This window comes from Mesocricetus auratus, unplaced genomic scaffold (genome assembly GCF_017639785.1).
Source record: "Mesocricetus auratus isolate SY011 unplaced genomic scaffold, BCM_Maur_2.0 Super-Scaffold_100013, whole genome shotgun sequence".
Classification (NCBI taxonomy): Eukaryota; Metazoa; Chordata; class Mammalia; order Rodentia; family Cricetidae; genus Mesocricetus; species Mesocricetus auratus.
The window spans coordinates 60,881,509-60,894,244 of NW_024429196.1; the positions used below are offsets into that span (position 1 = coordinate 60,881,509).

General features: G+C 39.1%; 1 protein-coding gene across 1 annotated transcript in view; it reads right to left on the reverse strand.

Moving 5' to 3' along the window:
- Positions 1 to 1,168: 1,168 nt before the first annotated feature.
- Positions 1,169 to 12,736, reverse strand: part of LOC110340193 — a 379,146-nt gene continuing 367,578 nt past the window's right edge. Inside the window, exon 20 of the mRNA XM_040755232.1 lies at positions 1,169 to 1,291. Coding sequence (XP_040611166.1) covers positions 1,169 to 1,291 — 123 coding nt within the window. The remainder of the gene's footprint in view (positions 1,292 to 12,736) is intronic.

The window sequence follows — 12,736 nt, forward strand, 5'->3', positions numbered from 1 at the left end:
ACTTGCAAATGAAAGGCAGATACAACCATTTAAACTACGTTTAAGTGTGTATTTATTATCTTCTGTGCAGTGTTAGGAATAATTACTAGTTTCTGTATAGTTGAGATAAACTGACAGAGGTATGAACTTACGTTATCTGGGCAGATAATAAACCCCAGTCTAAACCTTCAATTGAAATAGAAGATCATTTGAAAGGAATACAGTGAGAAGAAAAGAGATAAAATGCAAGGATGCTCTCTGATCGATTTTGAGAGTTGACATATATATGAAAGCCCAAACCAAGTCACCCAGTTGGGGTGTGATTGCTGTTATCTGAGAAGACAAAAATATAAACTCTTACTGACTCACTTATGTGATTTAAAATATTTGTCGTCTATAAATGGAGGTTTTTCTCCAGCCCACCAGTTCCTGAATGAACAGGGGCTTACTATTAATTATAATTGTTTGGTCTGTGACTCAGGCTTCTGACTGGCTAGATCTACATATAAATTAATCCATTTCTAATATTCTATATTTTACCAAAAGATTTGTGGCTTGTTACCTCACATCTTGCTTCTCTGGGGACTCAATGGCATCTCCCTGACTCTGCCTTCTTCACTGTGTATCTCTGTTTGGATTTCTGGCTGGCTCTATTTTCCATGACCATTGGCCAAATCACTGTTATTCATCAATCAATAAAATCATCACATATTCGCAGCATACAGAAGGACATCCCACATCAGTTGTTGTTATTTAAATTTACCCTTTCCCCCTTTAATTAAGGTTCTTTCATGGATAAAGGAAGTGTGAAAAGTTTCAGGTAATAAAAAGGAGAGGAAATTATTTTAGACTTGTTTGATCATCATCCTGTAGACACTTCCCTTATTTCCTTACACACACACAAAAAAACATTTTCCAAGTATGTTGTCAATGTCACCCATCTATCTTTAAAGTCCAACACCCAATACCTTATTCTATGTCAGCAACCAACATCTATGACCTATTCTTACGTAGTGTGTACATAAGGTACTGGATTGGAAGAAGTTCAATTTCATCCACTCCCTGGGAAATTGGGGACATAAGAAGGACTTGACATTTGGGGTTCCTCCTGGGTGAGTGAACTCACAGACAGTGATGACCCAATGCTTAATCAGCACAGCAAAATACCTTTTGTTTCCATCGAGCCATCTCATTTCTCTTGGACATTAACAAAGGTTTCTCTCTGCGTAGTATCCATTTCCCTTATGTCTTCCTCAATAGCTGTGATTACTTTGTTGGGGATGAACTTCAAGGCACTGATGTCACCAAGTACCTGTAGAGTGGTAATAAGAAGAACAAACATTTCAACGAAATGGTCAAATGGAGCCGGGCATTGGTGGCACATGCCTTTAATCCCAGCACTTGGGAGGCAGAGGCAGGTGGATCTCTGTGAGTTTGAGACCAGCCTGGTCTACAGAGCAAGTTTCAGGATAGCCTCCAAACACAATACAGAGAAACCCTGTCTCAAAAAACCAAAAAGAAAAAAAAACAGAAAAAAATGGTCAAATGGTGCTATCTTTTCTTCTATTATCCCCTAGAGGAAGGGAAACTGTAGCTTAAAATGCCCTGTTTGGACACTATTGTCATAATCAGGAGCTTATGATTTAGGTCTCATAGTCCAGTCTATTTCTAATTTTCACGACAATTTTATAATGACCCGACAAAGAATACAAACTAAATATGAAACAAGTAAAATACATATATAGAGACATTTTTCTTATCTTTTGACATCAAAACTATATACACCAAAAACAAGCCCTGAGGTCTGGAGAGTTAGCTCAGTGGTTAAGAGCACTTGGTCTTGAAGAAGATCCAGGTTCAGTTCCCAACACTCACATATGATAACAGGATGGCTTACAACTGTGGCTACAATTCCAAGAGATTTGATGTCCCCTTCTGATATCCATGTGTACTGTGTGTACATGGTGTATACACACATGTGCGCTGGCGCGTGCACACACAGAGACAGACAGACACACACACACCACAGCCAAGATTAAGCTCCCATCTTTGACTTTTAATGCATTTTCTAAGGATGGTTTTTAAGGCACATGCTTGTAGTACAGCAGTCGGGACCAGGATAATGGGAATTGGAGGAGAACCTGGGATACACAGTAAGAACATGTATCAGAAAACCTAAATCAAGGAACAATTTTAAAACTCAGCAGGGAAGACCCTAAGAGAGATATGTATGGTAACCCAGAGAAAGGGAACAGGACAGAATCTTCTGAGGGGATTGGGAGCACTGGGGTGGAGGTGGGGGGTGGGGGAAGGGGGAGGAAGCTGGGGGAAAGTGAGGGGGTGAAAAGGAGGGGAGAGGAGTACATGGGGGATCAGGAAAGTTGAGTCAGAGGAAGAATAGAGAAGGATAAGAGATACCATAATAGAAGGAGCCATTATAGGTTTGAAGCAAGATCTGGTACTAGTGAGATGTTCAGAGGCCTACAAGAATGCCACCAACTGGCAATCTAAGCAATAGCGGAGAGGCTACTTTAAATGCTCTTCCTTGATAACATTCTTGATGACTTCCTGGTGTGCCATCCTAGAGCCTTCATCCAGTGGCTGAAGGATACAGAGGCAGACACCCACAGCTAAACACTGAACTAACTCCTGAAACCCAGCAGCAGAGAGGGAAGAGTGATGAGCAAAGGGGTTAAGACTTGGCAGGTGAAACCCACAGACACAACTGACCTAAACAAAGGGGAGATCACAGACCCCAGACTGATAGCTGAGAGGCCAGCATGGGACTGATCCAGACCCCCTGAACGTGGGTGTCAGTGGGGAGACCTCAGCATTCCTTGGGGCCTCAGGCAATACATCAGTGTTTAGCCCTGTCATCCAGCTGGACTTTGGGAGCCAATTCCATGTGGAGGGATGCTGTCTCCACCTAGACTCATGGGGGAGGGCCTTGGCCCTACGCTGGATCATATGACAGACTTTCGAGATCCCCCATGAAGGGCCTGACCCTCCTTGGAGAGTTGAATGGGGCATGGAGGAGGGTTGAAGTGGGGTGGGAGAGGAAGGGAGGGAGAGGGAGCTGGGACTGACATGTGAAGCAAACTTGCTTCTAATTTAAATTAAAGAAAAAAGAATAAAACAGCATTTGCTTGGTGAAATGTAGAAAAGACAAAATTTCTATTGGGAACTAATATTGACTAGAAGATAATATTCCTGTTGGAATGAAGTTGTGTGCATGGAGAAGTTTCCATAGATTTCATTCATATCCTATACCTTGAATGTACCTTGTACTTACAAGAATTATACTGAAGGTTTGTATTCCCCCATAGCAGCAAGGAAGAGAGAAACTTCTACAGATATAATTGGCAAATTAATTAATTTCTCTGCATAACAAAGAGGACATCTGTTTATCAGACAAGCTCTTCTTTGGTAGCAGGAACCATTTTTTCTCTAGAATAACTTTTTCCATCCTTTAATAAGCTCATAAATCATGCAGCTAGCCAGTCATAATGCCTCTCTCCAGGGTAGGGAAATGGGGGGTCACTGAAATACCAGGAAATTTTACTTCAGAGAGAGTGAGCATTAATAATGAGAAAAGATGGGATGAGCTACCACATAGAGAAAACACTTATAGCCAGAGTAGATTAAAAATAAGTGTTTTACTTCAGCATCCAAATTCAGACGTCCTATCAAACAACCAGCTCCACTTTTATTGAGTTAATAACTACCCCTCAGAATTAAGGAGCTATAGATTGGCCCTCTCCATAATTTTCCTATTCCAAGTGATTGCTCTTGCCTTACCCACTCAGAATCTAGGTGACATATAGCCACCTGAAATTAAACTCTTTGCTTTCACTTTTATCTGTCCATTTTCCTATCTTGTGGTATAAACTACAGCTCTCACCTCAAGGAGTGTAAAGGACAGTATCTTTTAAGTTACATGTGTGTATGTGTGTTTAGTGTGCATATATGTGGGCACATATGTGTGAAGACTAGAGTGAATGTCAGATGTCTTCTCTGGTCTCTTTTCTTATATATTGAAGCAGGGTCTCTCATTTACTCCCAGAGCTTGCCGATTTGGCTAGCCTAGCTAGTCAGCTGATTCAAAGGAGCCCCTGCCATTGTCTCCCAAGTGCTGGGATTACAGGCAGACTGCCATTTATGTGGTTGCTGGGGACCCGAACTCTGGTCTTTGTGCTTGCGCAGCAACTCCTGTATCCATAGCCTTCCTCTCCCCAGTAAAGGTAGTTTATTCTTAAATAAAATATGACTGAGGATGGCCCAGTAGCACAGATGTAGACCAAATACTGTGTCCTGACAAGAAAGAAAACAGTTTTATGAAGTTTCCGTATCTCTCTCTCTCTCTCTCTCTCTCTCTCTCTCTCTCTCTCTCTCTCTCTCTCTCTCACACACACACACACACACACACACACACACACACACACACACACAGAGAGGGGGGAGAGAGACAGAGGGAGAGAGAGAGACAGAGACAGAGAGAGAGGGGGGAGAGAGAGACAGAGAGAGAGAGAGAAAGAGAGAGAGACAGAGACAGAGAGAGGGGGGAGAGAGAGACAGAGAGAGAGAGACAGAGGGAAAGAGAGAGAGAGAGATAAAGAGAGAGAGAGAAATAAGAGAGAAAGAGATATCAAGGATTTTTCAAACACATTGGTGGGAAGATCACATTGGCAGTCTATAACAAAGCAACACTCTGGATTTTACGTTTCAGAAGCTTTCTAATGACATTCTCAGCTTTAGGCTTGGTGGAAGCTAAGGTTGGAAGCTAATTTATCCTAAGTGCAGAAATTTTCAGTTTTTCTTTATATTTGAAAAGATACTAGGACAGACAGAGAAGGATCATGAGTCCTGGCTATTAGGAGGATGAAAGCTAGCTCAACGTACAGCATTCTAATCCTCCACAATCCTGGAGTTTGAGTTAGTCTATCAGACTTGTGGAATTTTTAACAGAAGTGTGGGGCATCATTTCCTAGGAACGTTGGCTCCCAATCTCTTCCATTTATTGTTTTTTATAAACATTCCTATGTCTTTGCACATGATACTTCAACACTGAAGTGTTCTGGGAAGCATTGTGGACACAAAGTAGCTGTGGCTGTAGCTTCTCTTTTCTTTTATCTGGACTGTCTAAAACTACAAACAATAGTTATATTTCGGGAGCTTTCCCTGTGTGCCTCAGGATAGTTCTAAGTGAGTCATCTGCCAGTACTGCTGGGAACTTCTAAAATATGCATTACAAACATTGAAGTGAATGGCACTCCATTGTCACATGTAGCTCCTAAATGAGAGGGTCAATTCCACATAAGTCTCCTGTCATTTGCAATCACTATTTGCTGTTGAGATTTAGAGCTAGAGAACAACATCAAAGCATTGCTTTATATTATTGGAAAGAAACAGCTGAGATGGCTCCTTAGGAACCTTGCATGGCTCCTTAAGGTGCTTGGGTTAGAAGGACATGAAGGTGGTAAGGGTATTGTTTGCTCCTATCAGGACAATTGATACTTAGAGTCAGGGACCAGAAAATGTAGACTTCTGAGTTCCTCACATCCTTCTAATTGGCTCCTGTAGTTATAAACACTCTGATTGTCCTTGTTACAGCTGCCAGAGAAAGTATCAGAATACACTTATTTAAAGTATTGTAGATGCACATGTGAAATACATCGAATTAACAAATATAGTTTTAGCTGCCAGGTTTAAGGAAGAGAAATAAAAATGTGACTACCTAAAGAAAAGTTTTGTCGGCATTTCAGAGTTACCTCAGCCTGAAGATGCTTTGCTTACATTAGCTGCATGTGATCACAGAGAGATCATTCTTAATTTTTATCTATTAGTTTGTATCAGTCTCTATGGTTATTTATTTCAAATTATTGTCCTGGCAATAATGAACTACTAATGCTATAGTTACATGCATTTTTTGGATTCTCTAGGCAAATAGAAAGAAATGTCTCTAGAAAACAAATACATTATGAATAATACTTTCAAAAATTAGGGGAAAAGTTGTATCAAGTTAGTATCATCTTTCAAAGGCAAAAGGGTTGGGCAATGGACCATGATACCACGATGCTTTGAATTTCAAATATTGTACTCTGATTGAATTACAGAAAGTATAGTTTCTGTGGTTGTAGGGAAAAAACCAAAATGCTGGGTGGTCATTTCCTTCACTGTAATTGTGATTATATGCGTGATCATATTTCTGGTGTGTAGGCATAGATATAGGTGGAGGCACATCACACATATACAATCTAAGAATTTTATTTTCATATTCTTTGACCCAGTAAATCTACTTCCAGAATCTACCTTTTCAAAGTAATATGGGTCACTAGTGATAATAACTGAGAACTGAACCCTAAATTCTACTCATCCATAAAAGTAACAACCACAAAATAATTGCATAATCTGTCAGAATCAACTTTTTCAGAGGAAACCCCATCCCAACCTACAATTTGACTGAGGCTGAGGCCTCAGGGAGAATGACTTGGGATCCTGCAGTCTGGAGTTAATGTTTATGACTGTGAACAAATCCAGTCCAATCAGAGACGCCTCCTTATGACCACCAGGCAGTGTCTGAGGGAGAGACAGGACCCTTGGGGACATGCAGAATTGTTGTTCAATGGGCACAGTATGACAGTCCACTCTACCCAAGCTTCCTTCTGTCATGTGCTCAAAGCAGGACTGGTCCTCCTTGGTAGGAAGAAGTATCCATGTGTCTTAAGGCATTGCTGAATAGTGCAGACCTTTGGAGAGAGTTAGCTAATTGCTTGCTGGTAGTAAAAGGCATGTCCTCAAGTTTGAATTGGAAAAAATAAACAAAACAAAGTTGTCATTATTTATAACAGAGTACACAGGATGGGCCACTTCCAACTGCCCAAAATAAATGATACTGCTGAAGCTTCAAAGGTCATTATACTCACAGGTAGAAGAAAGACTTACATAAAAAAGGTAGTCTGAACGCAAAGTTTGATTTAATTTTCCCACTGAATATAGGAGTTGTATATTTACAAACCTAGTTCACTGTGTGTAGGAGGACAACAGTGTTTGGAGGCCCAGATAAATTGATGATGGTTCTGCAAGGTATGATTCAGCAGCTATATACAGCAGAGTAGTTCATAGAGAGGGCAAATAGCAAATTCAAATTAGGTAAAAATCATCAATCTCAATCTCCTAAATTACAGATAGAATCAGCGTCATTTTCGAAAAAGAAGGTTTACATCCTGGCAAAGCAAATCACTCATGCGACATTTCCCGAAGTGACTGAGGGAAGCACCCGCTCTCGCCACTCCCTTTCTGGGGTTAGCTGTGGTGGACAGTGGTAGCAGTGGCTCTGCCGACCAGCACAGCTGTGGAAATTAGAAGCCAAGGTATGCAGTCCTTTCATTTTTGTAGATGTACACTCTACTTGGTTGGAAACTATTCAGGGTTCTTAAGATTAAATATCTGAATATTGCTTCTGAACGAGCAGCTGTCACTTTAAATCTAAAGTCTAGTTTGTTTACTGGCTGTATTTAAATCCTTTAGAAAATGACACAAAATGGCAATAAAATCATTGTAACTATTCTACAGGGGAATATAAATGCCCCTTGGTTACACTGTACATATCTTTATACATAATTCTAGTTTATTTTCCTCATGATTATGTTAAATATGTAAAAAGCCTTTTCTCATAAAGGTAAAACTGCTAGATGTTTCCATGTTGTAATTCAACATTAGTGTCAAGATTGCTTCAGAAAATAAGCCACAGTTACTATTTCATTCCTCTTAAGTGTCACTCGGCATACTGGATGTGATTTTGCACATAAAATAAACTTATATGATTTTATATCCCTGTTTGGGAACTGTAAGGAATACTAAATATAATTCAGAGAATATGTTCATAAAGCTAACTGAGGCAAAGCAACTGTGATTTTAGTTTTAAAGAAAGTTTTTATGTTGTTTTATATTGTCATTTAATACTTATTTCAGACAATTATCAAAGAATCTGTCTGTCAACAAAGATCAAGAAAGTAATATTTATTAATCCCTAAAGTGAAATGTTGTATATGTAGCTAGTTCTAGGTCTAATATCAACACAATTGCAAAATGCTTCTAGATCGTGCATACCATTTCTGCCTGCAGATATAAGAAGATATAATTATATTTATGGTGGCGGTCTTTTTGCCTTTAGTCATGAATGGATCTTTGGTTGTTTAAGAAATTAGTATCAGGCAACCTTGTCCAGTGAAGTAAGATAAAAACCACACATTCTGAAAACACTAATTTTAAACAGTAACTTTGTTACTTATGAGTTTCAAATTTACTTACAATATTAAATAACAAAGATTTCTCTAACACTATAAACAAATGAAGATTAATAAATTAAGAGACATGCATACTATTTTTCCTTTTGTTAGCCTGAACATATTTTCTGAGATCCAGTTCAAGGTAGGAAAAATACATAGAATTTAAAAAGAATGTGCTTTAATCAACTTTAAATATTTAATATTTTCAAATTGTGCACAACAGATTTGATTTCCCATTTGTACAATGCTCATATTAAACATGGAACCACATATTTTAATTCACATATTAATAATAACATTGAGACTGTTTCAAAAACAGCTTTAATTTGCCTTTTAAAACAATTCTTATGATTTAGAATCCAGATAATTTTCTTATCTGATACAATAATCATGTATCTTTTTGGCAGATATGAATAATAATAGTGTAATAATTATCTTCTATAGATTTTATAGGTTCTGATGAGTTACAAATTAAAAAGAATCCCATTTTTCTTATTATGTGTCAAAGTATTTTTTAGAAAGTTCCACCTATTTTTTCTCATATTCATAAATTTAAAATATAGAGTTTGTCTACTACAGGAATTACTGATGACTGATATTCCCAAAATATGAGAATCAACAAAGCAGAGACTGAATATAGGACTGAGTTATATTCTAATATCTTTATAATGCTATCTATTTATGACAAATATGTAGGATTTTAAAAATCGTTCTAACCCTCACAAGTTCATATGCAGCAAATGGAATGAAACATTCTCAGGCTTTTTGTAAGAGCATACAGCTTTAGTAAAGACAGCCAGGCCCATAGAGGTGTTTTTACCTTATAATTGAAGTAGCTTTTGAAAATAAATGGCTGCACTCCCTACAAGGTGTCTACAGGCTAATGGATTCCTTTAAAACTTGCACAAAAATAAACCTGTATAGTTCTTCCAGTGTTACCAACACACATTAAAAAATAACGCACATGAAAGTCTAAACAGAGCACAAGTGAGACCTGTCTTGCCTGGTTTTGTGAAAGACTAACCATTTCACAGCAAGTTGTGCTGACCTAATTATTGAGGAAAAATAAATGCGCTACTTTGATAGGCATATGCAGGTATAATATGCTTCCCAGGTACTATTTGGGGAGAGTTAAATTCATATCTATGTAACTAACGAGTACATACATCTGCTTAAGTCTTTTCATTCAGATCTGTCAGGACATCTCCTGAGAAGCATAATCTAATATTCATCTGATAATCATTTTCTACTTTGATGTTATAGTCTATTCCTTCATATATTGCTTATAATGGTGTTTAAGTCTTAGAACAGAATGACAACACTTAATAGCTTACTTAAAGTAGATAGTCTCCTTTAATGAAAGGAAAAAGCAAAATACTTTCAGGATCTTTTTTTTTAAATCAATAAAAATAGCAATGACTAAGTTTGAATCTGAAAGCCAGAAATACAAGATATTAGTATAGATGACATTTGTAGCAACAGTTCATGCAAAGCCTCCACCATCTGCTGCCAAGCGTTTCGTTTAGTGTGTTTTTGTGGGTATTGTCACATAAGTGTGTGCTCAAAGAGACAGGCTGTGTCTTCTTGCACGGCGTTGCACGCACAATGTCAAAGGTTCTAAATTTGAGCAGTGGAAGAATGCTTCTTTTTTCTGTTTTTGGGTGTGTTTATTGTAATACAGTAATCCTCAGGGCTACCCAAAACTATGTAGAATAGGAAATACAAGGGTGGCCTTTTATTTTCTCTTCCCCTTGCAATGTCTTTCAACAAAAGTATATGCTAACGTGGCAATTTTTCTGAAAATGCAAAATACTAACATCCCCTCATTATTACCATTTTCTTTCTCTTTCTCATGCAAGGGTATCTTTCTCTGTCTCTCTCTCTCTCTCTGTGTGTGTGTGTGTGTGTGTGTGTGTGTGTGTGTGTGTGTGTGTGTGTGTGTCTCACATACACACAGAGAGAGAGTAAACTGATATTCATAGAATATAGACATGAGAAATGTCAAACACTCTGGATTATTGTATAGGGAAGAAATTTAAACGTACATTTTAGACTGAAAAGTTCCCAATGCTTTTGATAAAGTTTCATTCTGCACTACACTAGCTTCAAGGCAACTTATCTACACTACTCCAAGCTCCCTACACACCTTGAGTGTAGGCAGCCCCTCTGCCCTCCATTTGGGACCTCTCTGTTCATGGCCCTTTCCAACGTGAGCCTTGGGTTTCCTGCCAGTTAAAAACCCCTCAGCTGAGTAAAAACCCATCTTATCATAAAATTGAGTTTGGGTTTTTCCTTTCCTCCTTCCTTCTCCTGCTGTTTTCTATCAGAACGCTAATACTAATTGGTTAAACTGTTATTTAGGCAAGTATTAATATTCTCATTTTGCAGGCAAGAAATCGGGCTTCCTGCTGCGTATCCCCTGGCCCTGGGTAAGGAGCTCTTCAGAAGGGAGATTCAAAGTAGGTGAGGTTGGCCTCCTGAGACCTATGCTGCTTGCTGGAAGCCTCCAGGAGGGTTGAGCTGGGCCTCCTTAGATCGCCGAGTTCCTGGCTCCCAGTTCTCCACTCAGACCACCAGGCGACACCGCCTCTAATGACAAAAATCCATTTTCCCATTCCACCCCAACGAATGCTCCAAGGACTTTCTTAATTGCGACTGCTACCCTGGGAACAGGAAGCTTATTTGTAACTTGATGAATCTCCACCAGGCTTGCCTGGGTTTCTAGGTTTTGCAGCACTAAAAAACTTTACAGTAACTTTGTGCGAACAGTATCTGAAGATATCCCTACGTACAGAACAAAGAGATAAAACGTTTCTCAGTAGAAACCGGGTAAAATACACGAATCCAGAGAGGATGGTAAGTACCTCCTAGAGAGAAGCACCTTGCATGGAGGACCTGGCCACTGCTCCGGACAGGAGGGTACACAAAGCACAGAGGGCAGCCAAAGAACTGCATAATCCTAAGGAACATGCCCGTGTGGAAAACGCTACAAACAGGTTTTCAATATCAAGTGCATTTCATACTTGTGAATTCTGACCTCTTTTGTGCAAAAAGTGTTCTTTTCAAAAATCGTATAAATAGAGACTTGAAGATAATAGTTTCCTTGCCAAAAGGCTAAGGTTTAATTGTTTTGTTTTTTTTAATAGGAAAAGATTAATATCTGACCTGTACATCTTATCAGATTCGTGGAGACTTTGAAGTTCCAGTAGCACACAAATCCACCATAAAACCTTTTAGGGTGAAGTTCTAGTTGTAGAATTAGACCCAAATTTCATCTATTTTCATTTTGAATTAAATGTCATATCCTGTAAACGAATTAGTCTCTGATTCTGTGTGCTTTTTTTCCATATACAGAATATCTGACCATAATGTGGCCTGAGTTTACCCACATCTGTAAGTAGTCTATATCCTACTGAGGCTTAGGCTCCCGTGAAGGCTATGACAATAAGAACCCCATGGTATGAAGTGTCCATGGGTAGCATAGCTTGGAATCTGGGAATTCAGTAAAACATGACAGATTTCCTAGAGTACCAATTCAGTATCTAACACAGAGAATCCAAGTCAGGATGTGTCTCTGGCTGCTTAGGAGCCACCACCTTAAAAACTCAAAAGACAGACTGCAGAGGTGGTTCAGTGGCTAAAAGCACTGACTGCTCTTCCAGAGAACTCAAGATCAATTCCAGTACCCACATGGCATTCACAACTGTCTTTAATTCCAGTTCCAGGAGACCCAACAACCATGGCAAAACACCAATGCACATAAAATAAAAATAAAATTAACTTAAAATCCCTCAAAAACAAAAAAAAACCCAGAGTCCTTTCTCCAAGCTTGATGTATAATCTACCTGTTTGTTGATGTTTGAAATTTTTTATATCTTGAAAAATCATGAATTTGGTTTCTCATTAAAACTTCAAAAGACCAGGTTCAAATCCCTTTCAATTTTAGGTTTTATAGCTCCCAAGATCAATAGCAAACCTAGCAGGGTTGTGGCTATAGGCTGGTATCTTTCTAGTAGGATTTTACTCCCAGCCTGTAAGGCACAGAGGGAGTGATATGGAGTAAGACAGGCAGAAATAGAGAGGGGAAAACAGGGAAGGAAAGAAAGAGAGGAGGGAGAAAGAATAGAGGAAGAAGGGGAGGAAAGGAAGGAGGGAGAGGGGGACAAAGGATGGCAGGGAAGGAGGGAAGGGTTCAAAATAACCTTGGCAGAATCCCATGAGGTCTGAAGAGAGATAAAGGGTTGGGAAGGAGGTGAATAGCAGGGCAGGTGCTGCTTACTCCTCAGTTAGCTCCAGTATTCTATCACCAAGAAGACCCAAACCCAACCCAGGAGAAGGAAACAATAAAGAATAAAGTCCAACACTCATTGTAAGCATTAGCAAAAAATACAGGGAGGACATTGCTTAGTGGAATAAATGTCTTGGGACACAGAAGAAGCAAAGGCTGAATGGGCACATCAAATGCACAT